The sequence below is a fragment of the Ochotona princeps genome, chromosome 7, assembly GCF_030435755.1.
Source record: "Ochotona princeps isolate mOchPri1 chromosome 7, mOchPri1.hap1, whole genome shotgun sequence".
NCBI classification, from domain to species: Eukaryota; Metazoa; Chordata; class Mammalia; order Lagomorpha; family Ochotonidae; genus Ochotona; species Ochotona princeps.
In genome coordinates, this window is record NC_080838.1 from 5,402,891 (window position 1) to 5,424,834 (window position 21,944).

Consider the following 21,944-nt stretch of genomic DNA (forward strand, 5'->3'; position numbering starts at 1 on the left):
GGCTTAAGATTTGGATCACAAACAACTGAGACTTGCTTGAAAAAATAAATAAATAAAGTAAAAAAGGACTTAGTCAAAATATTCAACAGTCTAATTTGCAAGTGAATACTGGGAAGCTCAGCTGTACCTTCTATAGCTAGCACAGGTGGCTTGCTGTGTATCTTCAAATTACATGATAAACCTACCCACACCTTCTGCATTCAAGAGTCTCAAATTACTTTAAAAAACAGAAACCGTTTCCAAATAAAGATTCCCACATCTGAGCAATTCATCATCTTAAGACTGGTCTGGTAATACCCTTCGACTTTTTAGACCGTTTTAAAGAAGAAAACTTAACCCAGTCAATGCAACACAAAGAAGCAATAATCAATGAGAGCTGTACCACGCCCGGAGGGTGGGAAAGGATACCTTAGCTGGTGCTGAGTAGATCTGTAGAGGTATTGCAAAAATGGCACCTATGTTGGTAGTCAAAAATATATTGGTGAATAGATTTATGCCAATGGCTTTAACAGCAAGTTTCAAAGAAAATATATTCCAACAGCCTGGAGGTAGAAATAAAGGGCCAGTGAAATTCAGAATCTAAAAAGAAAAGAAGCAAAAGAAATTACTTTTCCCAGTGCTAATTATGATTAGAATCATTATCAGTCAGATGGTTTCCTGTACTTCGGCAAACATAATTTTACACAACCATTTCCATGTCAAGAGTTGAAACACTAACAGAAAGGCCAGGTTTCATCTAGCGCTTACTATGCCACTGTTCTCACCAATCCTGAATCTTCATGTTACATAGTATTTCACACAGACCATCCAGTGTACTCTATCACAAACTTGGCCTGTTTTTAATAAACGCAGGTAGGGACAAATTATTATAATATTTCTGAATAGCAGCAAGAGAAAATATTATCAGAAGAAGTATCCTGGTCCATTTAAGCTCCTTGAACAATAGTTGAGACACACAGAGAGAGAAAATACGGGGCCGGCATTGTGGTGCAGCAAACAAAGCCGCAGCCTGCCAACTCCAGCGTCATCCCACAGGGACACTGATTGGAGCCCATCGGCTCCCCTTCCAGTCCAGGTCCCTGCTAACGCAGCTGGGAAAGCAGTGGAGGACAGTTCAAGTGCTTGTGCCCCTGCACCCATGTGGGAGAACCCAGAGGAAGCTCCTGGATCCTGGCTGCACAGTGGCCCAGCTCCAACTGTCACAGCCATTTAGGGGTGAACCGGTAGATGGAAAATCTCGGTCTCTCCCTCCTTCTCTCTGTAACTCTGTCTTTCAAATATTTTTTTTAATTGAAAGCTATAAATACTCATTTCACAGCAACTGTTCTTAAAGCTTCCAACAGCTTGAATTTTAGAGAATACTCTACATACCCTTAAAATGTGCTTGGTCTCCTTGGAAACAAACACGTGCTTTACCACAATGCTGCGGTCAAAATGGTTGAAGCCCCATATTGACCACACCCCAGACATGTTCCCCCGAGTCTCCATGTGAAATAGCACTGCAGCGGGGTCCATCCGAAAATACCTGCGAAGAGAGGACCCATCATGTGCTGTTGGTCTTGAACGCAGGATGCCCCTCAGCCCCGACAAGCCCTGCTCCTGTACAAACAGGACCAGTGAGTCACAGCCAGCTCTGGAAATATCTCCCCGACCTGATGCCGGGGTCGCACGCCCAACGCACAGTACCCAGGGGCCACCACAAAGGCCGGTGCACCACATGAAGACTTCTTCCTGCACCCCCCGCCCCGGCCGACTGCCTGGCCCAGAACCTACTGCTGGCTTCAGCTGATTCATTCCCTTACCCTCATCTTGCCAGCACTTGTAAAGCATCCCCACAGTGGGGAGGAAAATGCAGGAACCTGGAAAGAGCAAGAATTAACCTACCCCGGAACCACAAGTGAGGCAAGGCACGCTTTTAGTGTTGGAGTGCTTCTGAGTTTGTTCCCAGCTTCTACAATTCCACATGGTGTAGCTGCTTTGTAAAGGAACAGAGAGAAACACAAAGATGATTCTCTTTCCTCTCATCATGCCTGAACCAAAGCTAAGAAACGGGGCTGGCATGGCAGCACAAGCTGAGCCTCTAATGTGGTGCCTGTATCGCCTATGAGCACTGCTTCATGTGTCCTGGCTGCTCCACTACCCATCCAGCTTCCAGCTTATGACCTGGGAAAGCAGTGGAGTAAGGCTCAAAGCCTTGGGTTTCCGAGTCCACGTGGGAGACCTTTAGAATCTCCTGACCTGGGATGAGTTGAGCTCTGGCCATTGTTGCCACCTGAAGAGCAAACCAGTAATGCAAGACCCTCTCTCTTTGTAAAATCTGCCTGTCAAATAAAAACAAATAAATCTTTAAAAATAAAAAGGCTAAAATATGCATTCCATTCATAACTTTTGGACTCACTGTTGCCTCACCAGTCAAAGACTGAATCCTCTGGACAGAGACTGGGCACAGTCTAGCCTCTAAAGTGCTCATCTCTAGCTGTCTTCCTCCCTGGCTTCCTTCCAGGAATGCGGTACGTGTTCTCCCTTCACCTTTTGGAACCAATATCTTGTCTCTTCTTTTTGGGGAGGGGGGAACAAAACTGAGACTACACATGTTGCAGCTGTTCCTTGGCAAAGATCTTTATTTGCCGTAAATACCAGGAAAGGGTGCCAGTGACAGCGATGGAAAGTGACGCTCAGCTGGGTGAAGCAGAAAGGCACGTGCACACATGGGTGTGAAAAAAATGACCTGGCCAGGGAAGTGGGAATACAATTCAAAACAAGATTGCTTTAGCAAAACCACCTCGAGTTTCTTTGACTTGGGTCATAATAATTAAACCACCAGTACTAAATTGTTAACTTAGACACAAGCCTCTGCCTTCCTTCCGAAAAGGCTGTAAGCACGCTGCCAAAGAGGAAAACTTCTAACGCTATCAAAAACGTGAAAATGAAGTCTTATCCTGATTTTCCTTAAACAGAGGAAACCAACCATTACAATTCTCTTGGGCCTCTTTCCAGGGGCTCCCAGCAGACACCAATATGGGAGCTACCTTTTCAAATACCAACATGCAGACCCCTGCTTCCTCAGCCTGCCCAAGGCTGCTGCCAGTGGCCAGACCATAACTGGTCCCTTGGTCTGAATCTACACAGTGGCTGTGCAGGCTTTTCTGTTGTTATACACACCGTGTCGCAGATACATCAGTGTATCTCTTGGGTAAACTCCTGGAACCAAAAGTAAGGATCCAAGAGCATGCATTAACATGGATCAACGGTCTCAGAGATTGCCAAGTTTCCCTCCAAAAACACGTGTATTTAATAAACTGTTGTCAAAAAGGTAAGTATGGTTTCGGCCTTTATCATTGCCAACACAGAATATTAGCTACCTTTTTGATCCAAGCAAGCAAAGAATTCTAGCTCACTTTTTCTTTTTTTTAACATTTCTTTAAATATGAGTAGGGTAAGTATGTTGCCTTATATTTAAAATCCATTTGAAGTTCTTTACAGAAATCTTTTTAATGTTCAAATATTTATTTATTTATTTATTTATTTGAAAGGCATGGTGACACAGGGAAGATATATGAGAGAGAGAGAGAGAGAGAAGAGAGGAGAGACTGATCCTCTATTTGGTCTGCTACCCATATAACCACAGCAACCAAGGCTAGGCCAGGCCAAAGTCAGAATCCTGGAATTCAATGGGGCTTCCCACATGGCTGGCAGGGAATCAAGTTCTTGAGTCATCTCTGGCTGACTCGCAGGGTAAACATTGGTGGGAAGCTGGGTGTGAAGGGAAAGTAGCTGGGCCTAACACGAAGAACTCCAATACCGGAAGCAGGCATTCAGCTCAGGGGATTCACCTACTGTGCCACATGACCCATCCCTGCAGCCATGTCAGTGAGATTCTAACAACGGACAGGATGCACACTTGCCATGCGTCCTGCATCCCGTCCTACACAAGCACATACAACCAAGCAGAAGACCCGCACGGTCTGAAGGCAACACCTCCATCACACACACGCACACCCTGGTCTTTCAAATCACCAAGATGAGCTTGAAGCAGCAAACTCAGGGACAACATTGTGGCACAGTAGGTAAAGCCACTGCCTGTAATGCCAACATTCCCTGTGGGTACTGGTCCTGGCTGCTCCACTTCCTGTCCGGGCCCCTAATGTCACATGGGAGACCTTGAAAGAAGCTCCTGGCTCCCGGCTTCAGATCAGTTCAGCTCCAGCGACTTGAGTCCATGTGGAGAGTGAACCAACAGATGGAGAAAGTCTCTGTCTCTCCATCTGTTTCTAACTCTTCCAAATGAAAATAAATTAAAAGGAAAAAAAACCTGGAAACCCTACATATGCAGAATAAAAGCGGTAACAATACTGTTATGCTGTTGCACCATCTCACAGAATGCTAAGGTTGCTGCAGTTTACTGGAGGCTCACCCACTCATCTTCCTAATATGCACACTGCAGGCCAGTCTCTGAAAATCACCACCATCCCATCCAGAAGACAGAAGGAAGAAGACATTCCCAGGGATTTTTCGCATCTGTACCTTTGCAAGTGAAAGAGGCAATTTTGGTGAAGTTTGTGGTGGAAGGAGGGATCGGGACGGGTTCAAACTGCAGGGACAGAGCGCTGGTGTGTGAGAAGTGACGCACATCCTGCAATGACAACAAAAGCCCACATTACTCCTCCCGCTGTGGGAAGACTCAGCTCAGTCCTCCCTGTAAACACCCCTGGGCAGCACAGGCCAGCACCCAGGAACCCAGCAGATGTGACCGGGAGAGCTGCAACGTGGTGCTGGGGCCTCCACACAGAGCTTTCAAGCAAGGGAACCTGGGTTCAATGGAAGCAGAAGGCAAGAGATGCAAAGGGTTGCTGTAGCTGTGTCCTGCCCAGAGCCCTCACATTCCGCACCCACCCAGGTCCTTGCGAGGGAAGTTTTGAGGATTACCTGGATCCACAGGAGGCTGCTCCCTGAATGCAATACGTACAAGCTGACTGCAGAGTCGTCTGTCCAAAAGAATTAACGCCACGAGATTAAAACCAAGAACCACTTTCCCATACCCTAACCCGGTAACTAATTGGTCCCTTGTACATTTCTGTTTAAAAAAAATAATAATTCACTGCTTTTTCAACACAAAAACCAAAATGAGCTGTTTTCCTTTGGCATTCTTTTAACTCACGGGAAAAAGAATATTTTGTAGACGGACCAACAGATCTTGGCTAAATGACGATGAGCCACCAGGTCAGGTATGGTTGTCCTCCCGTCTCTTATTTTAGGCAGCTATGTTATAAAGAAGGAAACCCGAGGACCTCAAAAACGCAGACTCCCTTTAGGCTCTGGCCTGCACAAATGTTCCCTGGTTGGGAAGGTTCATCCCCAAGATATATACCTGCTGTTACAAAAACTGGAAACCCGACACACCACCAGGGCAGCCAGCTCCGAGTACCAGAGGGTGAATCGTGTTCGAAACTTTTCTATACGATCTGTACCATTGCTTTCTCTGCATAGGCACATGCACGCACTCACACACTAGCAAAGTTTTGAAAACTAGTGGACAGCAGCACGTTCTACATACAGAATTTCATGGGTCATATCAGTGTCTTCTACAGAAGTTTGTAGAAAACTAAGCTCATGAAGTAGGTGACTTCTGCTAAGTAGGACATGCTCTGCTCCAAAGACAAAATTCCTAGAGCTGAACACTAAAAATCAGGTAACCAGAAACAAGTAGTTCCCAACCACTAAAAATATCAACATTTGGTCAATTGACCTATTGCCCATCAGTAACACTGAGAGAGACAGACTACCCAATAGGCTGTGACTATTTTTATCTGTCCTTTTAATTAGTTTACCATCTCCAAAAGCCTAAGAAAAATGATTTGTGAGGAGAATCAAGAAAGTGGAATCAGGTAAGGACATGTTTAAACAAATGTAGAATCATCAGCAGGGGCGAGGCAAGAGGGCACATTCCAGGAAATAGGAGAGGACAGGTCGACAATGGCAGAGCGGCACCTGGAGACTGACGGACACGGGAAAGCAATGGACACCCCAGTATGGCATTGCAGTGGCCAGACACCCGGGTGGTAATCAGCAAGTGGCGATCAGAGCTCCACTGATGGCTGGAGCTCCACCAGCAGCCAGGTGGGAAGGGGAGCTCACCAGGAGCTCAGCATGTAAACCCAAAAAACTGCCCATCCTGCTGATTTGTTTGATTTGACCAGAAGCAGAGACAGCAGCAGCAGATCCCAAACATGCTGTTCAGGAACAGCGTGGAATTTACAGCCCAGATCCCCAGGAGAGCTGCAATGGGCACCATTTTGTTTAGGGAGGCAAAAGCTATGGAACAGGACTGTGCATACAGTAAACTGGGAGTGAACTCACTGCTGGCTCAGTGCATTGCACCAACACGGCAGCCTACAGGATCCACCCAACATCGATCTGGGTAGCCCCCAGACCTGACAGCCAGCCTATCAAGAACTCCATGAGTGGAACATGAGGCACCCTTTTTTTTTTTAAAGATTTATTATTATTGGAAAGCCGGATATACAGAGAGGAAGATCTTCCATCCGATGATTCACTCCCCAAGTGAGCCGCAACGGCCTGTGCATGCCGATCCGAAGCTGGGAACCAGGAACCTCTTCCTGGTCTCCCACGCGGGTACAGGGTCTCAAAGCTTTGGGCCATCCTCGACTGCTTTCCCAGGCCACAAGCAGGGAGCTGGATGGGAAGTGGAGCTGCCGGGATTAGAACTGGCGCCCATATGGGATCTGGCGTGTTCAAGGCGAGGACTTTTTTAGCCGCTAGGCCACGTCGCCGGGCCCGAGGCACCCTTATGTACAGTGTGCAAAGACTAGAGGGACAATAGTGAGCTGTACACGTGCTGAGCTGGGAGCTAATGGCCTGAAGGTTCTGGTAAGATCAGTGCCAACAACCTAGCTATTTAGGACACTTGGTGTCTCCCTAATCCTAGGAACTGCTCAAACTGGAAATAAGAAAGATTGCACAGGCAGCAGCACAGGATCACATGATGTGGAGAGTGCGGAGCCAGGAGCTGGGGTTATGGAGATCATGGCGGAGGTCTAACACAAGAGGGAGAGGCACAAGTGACTGCAAACAAAGAACCACAAACCAACCGCAATGAGTAAAATCAAACTGTAGACCTGTGAGTGACACAGCTTAGAAACCAGCCCCAAGAAAAATCTGATAATGAGAAGTACAGTGACCAAGAGCAAAAGAACAGACAAAGGCACAATGAATGTTACTGAAGACTCCCCTACAAAGGAGCAAAAGCCTTTGCCAAACTCAGAGTTAACTGAGAAACACATTTAGCAAATGGGGATACAGAATTCAGAAAACTCATTATAAAGCTTCTTATCAACAAAGAGAAGCACACACAGGAGTTTAAATAATTTAAGGAATATGTCACACAGGAAAAAGCAACACACCCAAACAAAAGCAAGCCGAATTACTGGAAATGAAGGACACAACAGAGCAAATTAAAAATTCAGTGGAAAGTCTCTATAATAGAAAGAATGAAGCAAAATAAAGAATCTCAGAATTGGAAGATATTTCTTGTCACCATGGGGAAACAATCAAAAAGCTGGAAGCAGAGCTGGGTCAAGCTAACAAAAAAAGTAAAAAGTATTCAAGAATTGAAAGACACTATTAAAAGGCCAAATGTGAGTTATGGGAGTCTCAGAAGGTGCAGAAAAAGGATCTGGGTTTAAACACATATTTAATGAAATAGTAAAAGAAAACTTTCTTAAACTGGAGAAAGATCTGGGAAAAGGAATACAGGAGGGTCAGAGAACTCCCAATGGGCTTGACCACAAGTGACCTTCACCACGACACATGATCATCAAGTTCTCTTCAATCAAACACAAAGAAAAGATCCTTAAATGTGCACAAGAAAAAAAATCAGTTCACAAAGAGAGGAATGGCAATCAGACTCAGGTGACCACTCATAGGAAAATCTACAGGCCAGAAGAGAATGGAGCAACATACTTCAGGTTCTAAAAGCAAAAAATGGTTGGACCAAATAAAGTACCCAGCAAAGCTTTCCTTTGTCTTTGAAAATGAAATTTCTTCCACAGCAAAGAAAAGCTCAAAGAATAGCACCCACCAAAACCAAAGGCAAATGTGAAGAACATCCCAGTAAAATAACAACAGAAGACTAAATCAATAAACAACCCACTGCTAAAATGACAGGACCCAATCACCACCTATTCATATTAACCCAGCACATAAATGGCTTAAACTCATCAATCAAATATCACAGATTAGTAGACTGGATTAAAAAATAAAATCCAACTATCTGTTTCCTACAGGAAACACATCTCACCAACAAAGACTAGCAGAAACAATATCTCACAGGTTTTGATGTTTTTATTTTCTCATTAAATTCTTCACTGACTCATAGGCCATACAGTAGCATTATTTTGTTCAAGAAGGTTCTTGATTTTCATTTCTTCAGTGATGAATTAGTTATTCAGCAGCATTGTAAATTTCTGTTTTTCTTGCTGATTTTCTTTTGTAACTTTTCATTTAAGGGGATGTATAGTAACTGTGCAATGGAGACTACCATATTCAGATGTGAGGATACAATGTAATACGCATCTCTACTTCCAGATCAAAGCTGGACTTCCAATGAAACTGTTAACTATATCATGAGAATAGGAGGCTGGACTCTCTGCCATTGTCCTTGCCTGCAAAGATGGACTTCTGTTTATGAGGAATTATATTATTGCAATAATATAGGGGAAATCAATGGGAATGGGGGGGAGGAGCTAAGAGAAATCCCAGGGCTTATTTAACTGTATCATAAAATAATAGTAATAATTTTTAAAATAGGGGGAAAAGGGGCCCGGCGGCGTGGCCTAGCGGCTAAAGTCCCCGCCTTGAATGCCCTGGGATCCCATATGGGCGCCGGTTCTAATCCCGGCAGCTCCACTTCCCATCCAGCTCCCTGCTTGTGGCCTGGGAAGGCAGTCGAGGACGGCCCAGAGCACTGGGACCCTGCACCCACGTGGGAGACCTGGAGGAGGTTCCTGGCTCCTGGCTTCGAATCGGCGCGCACCGGCCGTTGCGGCTCACTTGGGGAGTGAATCATCGGACGGAAGATCTTCCTCTCTGTCTCTCCTCCTCTCTGTATATCTGACTTTGTAATAAAAATAAATAAATCTTTAAAAAAAAATAGGGGGGAAAGGCAAAAAAAAAAAAAAAAAAAAAAAAGAAAAAGAAAAATGATTCCCAAGGAAAAGCAGTTACCCATTACCACCCAACATCACCATCCCCAACAAACTACTGCCTCATAAGCAGTTACAGGCTGAGGTTCAGTAGCGGCTGGTTACTAAGGAAAGACCTTTGTCAGAGTTCTCCAAGACACAATGTGTAAGCACATGTTACAGAATCATGATGTAGTTTCACCAAAATACTTCATAGGGAAAATGTCCCAGGAGTCCACCTTACCTGAGGTCTCAGATTTATCTGTAGCTACGTAAACAATGGAGAGATGATCTAATAAATCTTGTGTGTTCTCTTCAAATTCCTTTGAGGAGTTTTCCATTGTGACAATGATGCTCATTTGTAGGCGCAAAACATCCTCAGATTCCAAATAACAGCTCTGAGACAGAAGGGAGTGGGGAATAAGGAAGAGACGGACTGGTGACTACAAACTTCAAGAGACAGGAAAGCACTTGGGGCAATGAATGCAAGTTCCTGAGAACAGAATGTGCCATGCTTTATTTTTAAGCAAAGACCCAGAAAGGGAGACAGAAAACACTACACATTTTCACCTTACCTTTAATTGCTGACACACTTTATTATGTAAACTGCATTCCAGTTGAACCTGCAAGAGGCTAGTATTAGTGGCTTCTGCCTAAAAAAGAAAAGAAAAAAAAAAAGAATTCAGAGAAAAGCAAAAAGTACGTTAGACATCAACAATAAACAGTTCACCCCTTATTCAGAAGATGAACTCATTCATTTTCTTGTTCAGCAAATATCAACTATTATCTATTCAACCAGCAATACAGCAGCGAGCAAGAAAGAAATACTGTGCTGTCTGAACTTCGCAGCCTCTCTTAGGCCATGTGAAAACTCCCCATGGGATAATACACAGATGAGGATGTTAATACACTGAGACACACTGCCATTTAGCACGTCTAACGTTTGCTGAACCTTGGTTTAAACATAGGGATCCACTTCCACTTCAAAGCAGATTCACCCTGCAACAGGCAAACCATTGTTCGGATGTGTGTCTTCCATCGCCATGGCGAACTCAGAAGCCATGACCTTCCAGACAAACCCCTAAAAGAAACACCCAAAATTAAGCCACCTGTCGGTGGAAGAGCTGTGGATGGAAGAGAAACAAGTCCATGAGAAGAACAGAGGACTCTGTTAGGTTCTAAAGTCTGAGCAACATGAGATGACCCTGACATTGCATCTAAACGAAGGATCTAGCTACGGGGGCTAGAGATGAACACACACCACGGTTCAGGCAGCAGAGCCTGCCCGTGTCTGTCATCAAGTCTGATGTCTTCAGCACAGCAGCCACAAAAAGGGTTAAATTCAGCCAGGGAGGCCCACCCAGAGCATCAGGCAGCCTCAGGGACAAGAAGCACCCATTCCTCCAAAGCCTGGGCCCACGTGCGGCTGGACTACCATCAGCTCCGCAAGGCTGCACTGCTGAGAGCCAACCTCCAGCACGAGGCAGAACTGACCCAGGGACACACATGAAACACATCTTTCAGTACTTTAAGATGGGAAAAAAAAAGGTAAGACAAATGACATTCTGCCACTTGTTGAAAAGTATTTAGAGAGTTTAAGAGGGGCCCAGCAGGGTGGTGCGGCGCGTCATACCACCAACTGTGACGCCAGAATCCTGTATGAGTACTGGTTTGAATCCTGGCTGCTCCACTTCTAATACAGCTCTATGCTAATGTGGCTGTTTGAACAGAAGATGATTCAAGCCCCTGGACCCCTGCCACCCACACAGGAGACCCAGATGAAGGTCCTAGCCCTGGCTTTGGTCTGACCCAGCCCCAGCCACTATGCCCTTTTTTTCTTCTCCCTCTTTCAAATTAATAAAGAAATCTTTTTTTTTTTTTTTTGGAAGTTTACCTAAGTCTGTAAATGGGACAGAATATTTAGTCTAATGTTCTTTTTTTAAAAAATTGTAAGTGGCTACTAGCATTCTTCTAAAACCTTCCCAGATGTATGTATTTAAAAGACAGGGAGTCAGCCAAGATAGAACCCGATGTTGGTTTACTCCTGAAATGGTTGCAACAGCTGGCCTTGGGCAAGGCTAAACTGGAAGCCAGGAACTGGGTCCAGGTCTCCGGCGGGGGTGGAAGGAACTTATACACTTGAGCTACAACCTGCTGCCTCCCAGGGTGTGCACCAGCACACAGCTGGAATCCGACAGAAGTGAGGACTCAACCCTGGGCACTTCAATATGAGCTGCAGGCATCCTAACCAACAACCTACCCACTAAGTTTAGCACACCTCCCAACCCCCCGTGAGCTTTTCTTTTTTTTAAGATTTATTTATTTTTACTGGAAAGGCAGATATACACAGAGGAGACACAGAAAGATCATCCATCCGCTGGTTCACTCCTCCATGCAGCTGCCACAGCCAAAGCTGAGCCAATCCGAAGCCAGGAGCTAGGAACTTCTTCCAAGTCTCCCCTGTGGGTACAGGATCCCAAAGCTCTGGGTCATCCTCGACTGCTTTCCCAGGCCACAAGCAGGGAGCTGGATGGGAAACGGGGGCACTGGAACATGAACCGTTACCCATATGGGATCCCAGCACATGCGAGGCAAGGACTTTAGCCATCGGTCTACCGCGCTGGACCCACATCTGCCCCTTCTGGGAAGTATGGATGTGCACATTTGAGAGGCCAAGAATTCCCAACTGCTGTTTCACTCCCCAAATGCCCAAAGCCAGGAACTGGGAACTCAAGTCTCCCACCACTGGTTCCCAAGACACACGATGGCAGGAAGCTGGAGTGATGAGCAACAGGAGGAACTCAACACAGGCACTGCAATGTGGAACTTTGGAGGCTCAAGAGGTGCCAACTGTTACATCAAATCCTCAAATCCCCACCCTGTGGCTAGTCCTCTGAAACAGAGTAACAAGATTTGTAAAAAAAAAAAAAAAAAAAAAAAACAGCGGTTTTATGGAAGAACTAAATTTTTTAATTTGCTAAGGAATACATCATACCATCACGTATACAAACTAAAAAGATGGTGCTTGAGCTTCACAATGCCAAACCTCACAGAAACCCATCCCGTGACCAGTCCTTCCTCCCCCCTTATCCTCTGGCTTCTCCTCCTCCCACTCTACCCATCAGTGGCTGGACTTGCCCTGGAAGCTCTCCCGTGCCCTTCTCCCTCTCTCCCAAGGGACCTCTGACAACGCTGAGGCCTCAGAAGGACTTCTGCACTGCCCATCCACACACACAACTGCAGGTACAACCAAGACCAGGTATCCATCGGGTTCCTCCCACACCCAAACTGAGGAACCCGCACCACGTGCCCTACCTTGGCACCTTCATTCATCAACTGTACCGTAGTATCTACAATTGGTTAAGGTGGAAGGCCGAGAAACTGTTTTACAGCACCTTCTCACCTATGCCCTGTGTTACACTGCCTGTCCCTCCTCCAGAGCCATTAAACCCACTCACTGCATCCCAGTGCCCTGGAGAGCAAGGGCTGCTGAGAATCAGAGTGCTGGCCAGCTGCTTGTGCAGCCTCCCTGGCATGTAGCCTGTTCAGCTTGTTAGAGATCACCTGCGGCCGCTGTCCTGCAGCAGGGGACACGAGGGCCACCAGAGCAAAACCACTGCAGAAAAAGCTCACGATGCCAGCACGCCCTCCAGGGGTGCTGCTGTGGCACAGCAGGCCTGGCTGCTCAGCGTCCAATTCAGCTTCCTGCTAAAGCACCTGGGAAGGCAGCAGGAGATGATCAAAGCGCTCAGGCCCCTGCCACCCACACGGGGAACCTGGATTGGAGCTCTAGGTTCCTGGCTTTGGCCTGGCTCAGTCCTGGATGGTACAGCCACCTAAATCAGCAGGTGGAAGATTGATCTCTCCCTCCCTCTCTCCCCATCAGGGAAGGAAAGGAAGAAAGGAGGTAGAGAGGGAAGGAAGAAGGCAATCTATAAATCATTTCTTAAGCCTTCTTCCAAGTCTACGTTTGACTGCATTCTCCAATGCACCACAGTGAGTTGCACGGTTATGACACTGTTTGAGTATAATCCTTCAGAGACTTCCTGTCTGGCATAAGGCTCCACACTCTTTACTGGGGCTCCAAAATGCAGGCGCCTGCTTGGTCTCCACCTCCTCATTTGCATCCCAGCTTCACTTTCTGCTGTTTTGCATAAAGGCCCTAAATTTCAGAAGCCTGTGCTTTGCACATACCCCTCCAAGCCCACACAAGCCCCCTCAGCCAATCCCCACCCCCCGCCACCCCGATCCAATCCATCCCTCAATGTCATGTTCAGACACCACAGCATTCGTCACCTGACTCTCTGAATGCTTCTCTCATAACCAAGCAGCCGGGCAACGTCTGTCTTCTCCAGTCAATTCTAAGCACGTTGGCTGGTGCTTGGACCACAATGCCTATCACTGAACTGGCGCTCAACACACAGTGGATGAGCACATAAGCCACAACAGCTCCAGAACAGGAAAGCTGGAACACACAAGACACTGAAAACGCTAAACTCTCTACAAAACAAAGGGCTCTACTGAAACCTGTCATGCAGGGCACAGTGCTGATCCGAAGCTTGGAAAAGAAAGTGTAACAAAACACACAAAGACGCTTTCAAACACACATTTTAAATGAAGTTGCCTCCTTTTTAAAAAAAATTTTTTTTGAAAGGCAGAGATGGGAAGAGAGAATTTCCATCCACTTCCTAAAAAATAACTGTCCCAGGCAGCACCTGGGCCAGGCTGAAGCCAGAAGCCCGAGTCTCTATCCAGTCTCCCTCCCAGGTGGAGGGCAGTGGACCAAGCACTTGGACCATCCTCTGCTGCTTGCCCAGACGCATTAGCAGGGATCTGGGTCAGAAGCAGAGCAGCTGGGACTCAGACCAGTGCTCTTGTGAGATGCTGGAATTACAAACAGTGGCTTAACTCACTGTGCCACATGCCAGCCCCTGTAACTTATCTTCAAAAGAGAAAAAGTGCATTAAGATCTTAGCATGGCAAGGTAATTCTCTCCCCTAAAATATTTCCTCGTATGAGTAAGAGATGCTAAAAATCCAAACTTAGGACTTTGCACATGAGCAAACATCCTACTCTGCAGTGATTTTATCGTAACACTAATGTCTTGTTTTTCTTGGTAAGCCTCTGGATGGATGAGTTCAAAGTTTGCCATTTTAAGTAAGGATTCACCATCAGCTGGATGCTTCAAAGAAGTTCGGATTTTGAAGCACTCTGCATTTCAGATCTTTGGCTGAGGGACAGGATATTGCAGCAACATTCCATCTGCTGTAGAGGATATTTCAGAATCCCACAAGGGGGAGTTCCAACACCTTCTAATTGCCCCAGAAGCCTGCTGATTCTTCAAAAGGTAAAAACAACAAAACTATTATGACCTTAAAAAAAAAACAACCTACAACCAAAATAGCAGGCATTAGGACACCCACACACAGTGGCGTACCACAGCTGATGGCCCTGTGGGATGGCAGGGCGCCCACGCCCACGCCCACACAGTGTCCAGGCACACCACAGAAGAAAAACACACGCAGATCTAACGCTGTGTGAAACCGCTCACACTGATGGCTACAACAAAACCTAACTCCATACGTAATATGTCCTGAACACTCTATGGCATTTTCCCGTTACACGATGGTCTGAAGAGTTATTAACAGGGTCTCAAGGATCCTGTGCTCCCAGTGGAAAACCAGGAGAACTTGCCAAGCCTCTAAGGCGAGTTGGTCTTTTTCCAAGTAAAGCAGAGTAGGCTAAGTCTATTCCTGCTAGGTTCATTCATTCTGAGACCACAATGAGGGCCAAGGTTGTGACACAGCGGGTGAAGCTGTGGACTGTGATATCAGCCCCCCGTATTGAAGCTACTGCTTCACATCCCAGCTGTTCCACCCGATCCAGTTCCCAGTCACTGAGCTGGGGAAGGTAGCAGAAGATGACCCAACTGCTTGAGTCCCTGCCAACCCAAAGCAGAGATCTACATGCAGCTCCTTGCTCAGCCTGGTCCAGTTCCAGCCACTACAGCCACTTGGGAGTGAACCAAGCGGTGCAAGAGCTTCCTCTGCCTCCCCCTCACTCCCTTTTCTCTATCACTCCACCTTTCAGATAAATAAATCTTAAAACACACACACACTGAGAAAGAATGCAGCAGTCAAGAAAATAGGAATATGGTCCACCACAACTGCTCAATAGCCTAATCCTTACCCTTAAAGTGCCAGGATCCCATGTGGCCGCCGATTAATGTTTCCTAGCCAGCTCCCTGCTTGTGGCCTGGAAAAGCAGTAGAGGACGGCCCAAAGCCTTGGGACCCCAAGTCAGCGTGTGAGACCCAGGAGAAGCTCTTGTCTCCGGATCTTTCTCTCTTTCCTTTTCTACATACATCTGATCTGCCTTTCCAATAAAAATAAATACATCTTTAAAAAAATTCAACTTAGAGTCCGAAATCATTTGGATGACATGTTTTTAAAATCAATTAACTGGAAAAGGTTGGGGCCGGTGGGGAGAGAGGAGACGGAGATTTTCCATTTGTTGGTTCACTCCCAAATGGTCACAACAGCTAGGGCTGGGCCAGGCTGATCAGAAGCATGGATCCCACTCAGTCTGGGAGGTACAGGGGCCCAAACACTTGGGCCATCTTCTGTTGCTTCTCTCAGGCCATTGGCAGGCAGCTGGATGGGAAATGGAGCAGCAGGGACTTGAACCAGTGCTCGTTCGGGGTGCTTGAGTAACAGTGGATGGCTTTATAAGCTACACCACAAGCCCAGTCCCTGGATGACAACTTAGCAAGCATAAAGCACAGCCTATGGTAGTGTATCAGGCTAAGCATCAGCCTGGGGCACCAGCATCCTCTATGGGCACTGATTTGTGTTCCAGATGCTCTACTTTTAATCCAGTTTCCTGCTGCTGGCCTGGGAAAACAGCAGAGGATGGCACAAGTACTTGGGCCTATTTACCCATGTGGGAGACTCAGAGAAAGTTCCTGGCTCCCAACTTTGTGGCTGTCTTGGGCTGTGAACCAGTGAATGGAAGATCTTTCTCTGTTCTTCTTTTACTCCATAACTCTTGGGATTCAACTAAAAAATAAAGAGATCTTAAAAGTAAGTGAATTCATTAAAAGGGTACATACCCTAGGAAAAGTATATGGTAATCATTAACCCAGACAGATGAACAGCACACGAGAAACACAGCAATGCTGATACAATCACACATGAGATCCTTCCATTTATGAACTCCAATCTAAGAAATATTCTTTATTATATTTGTTTAGGGATTCATTTATTCTCACTGGAAAGGCAGATTACAGAGAGGAGGGACAGAGAGAAAGATCTTCCATCTGCTGATTCCCCAAATGACAGCAATGGCCAGAGTTGAGCCAATCTGAAACCAGGAGCCAGGAGCTTCCTCCAGGTCTCCCACGAGGATGTAGGGTGCCAAGGCTTTGGACTGTCCTTGACTGCCTCCCCAGGCCACAAGCAGGGAGCTGGATGGAAAGTTGAGCAATCAGAACACAAACCAGCGGCCCTGTGGGGATGCTGACACTTGGGAAGAGAAGGATTAGCCAGCTGAGCCATTGTGCTGGCCCCTGGGATATATTTAAATAAATACCAATCTGAGATTTTATTCCCTCCTTTTTTTCCCCCAAATTGGAAGGCCAAGTTCTGGAAGTCTTTATAAGCATCTCATGCTAATATGCCTGCTGGGAAAGGCAGCAGTCAGGGGTTTCTTCTGGTCTCCCAGGTGGGTGCCAGGGACCCTAGAACTTGGACCATCCTCCACTGACTTTCCCGGGCCTCTATCAGGGAGGTGGACTGAAGTGGTGGCCACACCAGAAGACAGACATCACAGGCAGCAGCTATACCTGCTACGCTACATGACACTGGCCTCTCCATTACCCTTCTATTAATCAGATACTCACCACGGAAACAGAATTCACCTCTGTTGTCAGAACCATTCACAAAAATCCAGCTAAAAGACTGGGGGACTGGTTGACATGAGCGCTTTTTAGCTGCTTTAGGGAAAAGGCGGTGAATGCACATTATAGCAATTTTCTTTCACACCATTTTAGATAAGGCACCTGTGGCTAAGAGGCTTGGTGATGAACACAGAATTCAAGATCAAGCTTCAGCCATAAAAACCCTGGGTACGTTTTCTACCCACTCTAAGACCAGGCTGCCTCATTCACAGAACAGGTGCCAAATTCAAGAAGGCCATGCCCACCCCAGGAGGGACGGACCACCAGCCTCAAGGCAGGCCCGCAACAAGGACTTCTCATGTTCATATACAATCCTTACATTTACTTAGCAAAATTCCGCAGCAAACGCTTGAGATGTCTGGGAAGCATCTGTTCCACATTAAAACGGTTAGGAAGCTCCTCTTCCCCTCTAGCACTTTGGTTTATAGTAAAAAGTCTTTTCTGTTTTTCTGAACCATTTGAGATTTTTGCTGTCTTCTTTCACAATTGGATCAGAACCCTGGGAAAAACAGTAATTTTGCCAGAAACCCTGACAGACAAAAAGCAATATGAATTCTTTCTTGATGCTTAGACTTCAGCCAAGACCAAGTGGAAGTGGCCCAGACTGTACAACACCCCAGTCTTCAGATTTGGTTTTTTAAAAGATGTAAAAATAATAATAATAATAATAATAATAATAATAATAATATATCTTGGGAAATAGTAGCATTTGTTTTGTCTTTTATTTTTAAGGATTTATTTATTTAAGAGGGGGAAAAGGAAGTGGAAGGATGGCCCAAGAGAGATCGTTCCAATCACTGGTTCATTCCCCAGTTGTCTACTTCTGCTGGGGTTGGGCCAGGCCACCTGAAAACCGAATCCAGACCTTCCCATGTGGTCCAGGAAGCCAACTCCCTGAGCGATCACCCACTGCCTCCTGGGTACATGTTCATAGGAAGCTGGAATTGGGAGCACACCATGACAGGAACCCCGACATTCACTTGGGATGCGGTGCCTTCACTGCTAGGCCCTGGGTCCCAGGATGGCGCCAGGGCGGGGGATTCACCCGGACGTGTACTGCATGCAGCACATGGGGGCCCCAGGCCAAAGGCAGATAGCTGTTTTTATACAATTCTGATGCTGGGTCTCCAGCAGATGGCAGGTGGGTGCTGAGGATCTGGCTCAAGCCCTCACCCAGGACCCTGGCTCAGCCAAAACAGGCTGACACAACACACTGTGGCAGGCAGAGCCCTTAGCAGCATGGACACAGTTGTTACTTCACCGGGCTTTGCTGCGGAGGGGATCCAGGCAGAAGAGGTTGCCATGGCGGAAAGCAGGGATCCCCACCTATCATAAACGTAACTTAGGGACCAGGGCAGTGGAGTAGCATCTTAATCCTTCACCTGTGACACTGGCATCCCATACGGGCACCATTTCAAGTTCTGGCTGCTCCACTTCTGATTCCAGCTCCTAGCTAATGGCCTAGGAGGGCCCAAGTCCTTGGGCTCTTGTCACCCATGTGAAAGACCTAGAAAAGCCCCTGGCTGCCAGCTTTGGACCCACCGAGCTCAGGCTGATGTGGCCATTTGGGGAATGAATGAGCAGATGTAAGATCTGTCTCTCCTTCGTTCTGAAATTCTGCCTTTCCAAGAAAAAAAAATATATAGTAGCTTAGAATCGCCCTACCATCCAGCAATTTCACTTCTAGGTATGGACAGCAGGGACACAGAGGTATTTGCACACCCAGGTTCACAATATTATTCCTAATAGCCAAGGCAGAGGGAGGGAGGGGAAAGCCCTTCAAGGAATGAATGGAAAAACAACACACACACAACACGCACATACCTATATATATGCATACATATACATACAAGGGAGCTTGAAAAAGCTCATGAAAATGGAATTAAAAGATACCACTGCCCTTCAAAAATTATATACAATGTAATATTATTCAGTATGTGGTGCAGTGGGTAAAGCTGCCATCTGGGACACCAGCATCCAATGTAAGCACAAGCTTGAATCCTGGCTGCTCCACTTCTCATCCAGCTCCCTGCCAATGCACCTGGGAAGGCAGCAGAGGGTGGTCCACCCACATCCACATGGGGGACCCCAAGGAAGCTTCAAGGCTCTGATTCCCCTGGCCCAGTCCCAGATTACTGCAGCCATTTGGGTAGCGAGCCAGAAGATGGAAGAAGAGTCTCTCTCTCTCTTTCTCTCTCTCTCCCTCCCTCCCTCCCTCCCTCTTTCTCTCCCTCTCTGTATCTTCGTCTTTCAAGTAAACAAATCTTAAAGAATGAAATTTCACATGTGCTATAACACAGATAAACCCTGACAGTACTACGTACAGCAAAGCCAGTCAGATCTGAGAGACAAATACTGCAGACAAATACTGTCACTTATACAGGCAACTCACAAGTAGAACACAGTGGGGTGACAATGAGCTGCTTACTGCGGATGGAGTTTGGGGTGATGAGAAAGCTCTGGAGAAGGATGGTAGTCAAAGACTGAACAATGAATAGTGTGGAAGTACTTAACACCACTCAGCTGTACACATAAAGGTGGCAACAATGGTCTATATTGTGTTCATGTACATTTTAACACAAGCAGCAACAGAAGGAGGGAGGAGCTGAGAGGAGCTGACACAGGAAAGGGAATCTTGAAGGTCACGTCCAACAGACAAAAAGGAACTGAGATGTGGGGGTGGCAAGCTACCTGAGGATACATTCTAACTTGGAGACACGGGAGAAGTTTGTGTGAAAATGGAATCAGAAGATGACTTTATCTGGGTGTAAAACAATTTTAAAACCTATGCATAGTTTGTTCCTAATGCACACTCCCCATGATTTTAAAGACCTCTCGTGTAACTTGGTGCTTACTAAAGGAAGATAGGCGAGATCTGAATTCACTGGAGTCCTTCCCCTGCAAGGAAGCAGGATTCAGTTCTGGGAGCTGCAAGCCACACACTCCTAAGAGCAACTGGGCAGCAACCCCTCATCCCCCAGACTGTCAGAGGGCTCCCTGTGAGGCTTGGGAGGGAGCACCCACAGTGGAGTGTAGAATGATCAGAATACTCTTCTGGTGGCAACATCATGTACCGCTCACACCCTGAGGGAACACATCTGAGAAATTTCTAGAATCAGGCAGAGGCAGGGCTGAACCTGGACCTGGCTTAGATGGCGGGTCTGATTGGGAAGGAGCGCCCAGGTAACACTACCCCAGTGCAGGGAGGAGAACAGAAGACCCCCTTTGAACAACAGCCTTGTTTTGTCAAGCCCAAATTAATGTCTTCTCCCTCTGTGCAGAAGAACTCACAAGAAAAAAAAAATCTAGGGAAACACCAGGGTTGGGGAGGGAGGTCTAGACTAAAAATCAAAGTCAAGAAAGGCATGCACGAACGAGTTCAGGAAAAAAAGAGACCAATTCAGGAAGCTGGTTAAATTGCTACAAACTCCACTGTGGCACAGAGCAAGTTAAACCCCCACCAGCAATGCCAACATCCCAAATGGGTACTGGTTTGAGTCCCAGCTGTTCCACTTCTGATGCAGCTCCCTGCTAGTGGCCTGGGAAAGCAATAGAGGAGGGCCCCGGTCTATGAGCCCCTGCACCCATGTGACAGACAGTGGGCAGCGCACACTGTCCCTACCAGACCCCTAGCATACCAGCCTGCCAAGTACAAAAAGCTCCCTCTGACAATCTGCTGGGAATGAGGCTCGGCTGAACAAAGTGGCACCCAAAGCAAAGGCTCCTGGCACTGCCAGTCCCCAGGAAGAGGCAACAATGCAGAGGGCCCAAGCAGTATACTGCCCACAGACTGGGCAAGCGAACCTCTGCTCTGCCCTGAGCTCCGGGCAGTGAACCCCAGGGCCATCTACAGGGCAGACAGGTGGTTCCTTAGTGTGACACACAGAAGCCAAGACACTGCAAAATGGATAAAGCAGACACCCAGGTGGCAATCTCTCCCCAGCTTCCCTCCCTCTCTCTGGCAAAGACGAGGGGACTTTGAAAGCATTCACGGTAAGAATGGTGTTCCATGCCCACAACAGCAGTCTAGTGGATAAAGTCCTCACCTTGCACGTGCCAGGATCCCATATGGGCGCCAGTTCATATCCCAGCTGCTCCACTTCCCATCCAGCTCCCTGTTTGTGGCCTGGGAAAACAATGGAGGATGACCCAAAGCCTTGGGCTCCTGCACGCCTGTGGGAGACTCAGAAGAATCTCCTGGCTTGGGATCAGCTCAGCTCCGCCATTGCTGCCACTTGGGGAGTGAACCAGAGGATGGAAGATTGTTCTCTCTGCCTCTCCTTCTCTCTGTAAACCTGAATTTCCAATAAAAACATATTAAATATATAAAAAAAAAAAAAGAACGGAGTTCCGAAGTGAGTCTAGGACAGCAGCCATCGGCCTAGTCACTGAAGACAATGGTTAACACATCTGTACTCCGAGGTTCAACTCCAGGCTCCGGCTCCTGACCCCAGCTGCCCACTCATGCAGACCCTGGGAAGCAGCAGGAATGGCACAAGGAACTGGGTCCTTGTCACCCACAAGGTGGCTTGGATTAAGTTTTGGGCTTCTGACTTCAGTTCCCGGTCAGCCCATGCTGTTGCAAGCAGGCCTATAGAAATACTTCCTCCCCATCTCCTAACACCTTCCTTTTTTAAAAAAAAAAATCTTTTTTAAAATTGTTTTTGAAGAAAAAATATTATACTGTCACAGGAAATTTTTCAAATCCCTGTGTAATGAACATTCTCCATCAACTTTCCGAAGTCCCCTCAGACTCGTTGTTGTCCCAGTTTTTCTCACACCAACTT

The 21,944-nt window shown here is 46.8% G+C and overlaps 1 protein-coding gene across 2 annotated transcripts in view; it reads right to left on the reverse strand.

Annotated features, from left to right (window-relative positions):
- The window catches only part of TMEM131L (transmembrane 131 like), a 173,832-nt gene that overhangs the window by 43,518 nt on the left and 108,370 nt on the right, over positions 1-21,944 (reverse strand). Inside the window, exons 8-14 of one of the 2 annotated variants that reach the window (XM_004598469.2) lie at positions 9,776-9,853; positions 9,445-9,598; positions 4,927-4,985; positions 4,525-4,633; positions 1,885-1,972; positions 1,372-1,525; positions 409-579 (exon numbers count right to left, since the gene is read on the reverse strand). In XM_004598469.2, the coding sequence (XP_004598526.2) occupies positions 409-579; positions 1,372-1,525; positions 1,885-1,972; positions 4,525-4,633; positions 4,927-4,985; positions 9,445-9,598; positions 9,776-9,853 (813 nt within the window). Of the gene's footprint in view, positions 1-408; positions 580-1,371; positions 1,526-1,884; positions 1,976-4,524; positions 4,634-4,926; positions 4,986-9,444; positions 9,599-9,775; positions 9,854-21,944 lie in introns of both variants that reach the window. The other variant, XM_036495075.2, reaches the window with a different exon arrangement.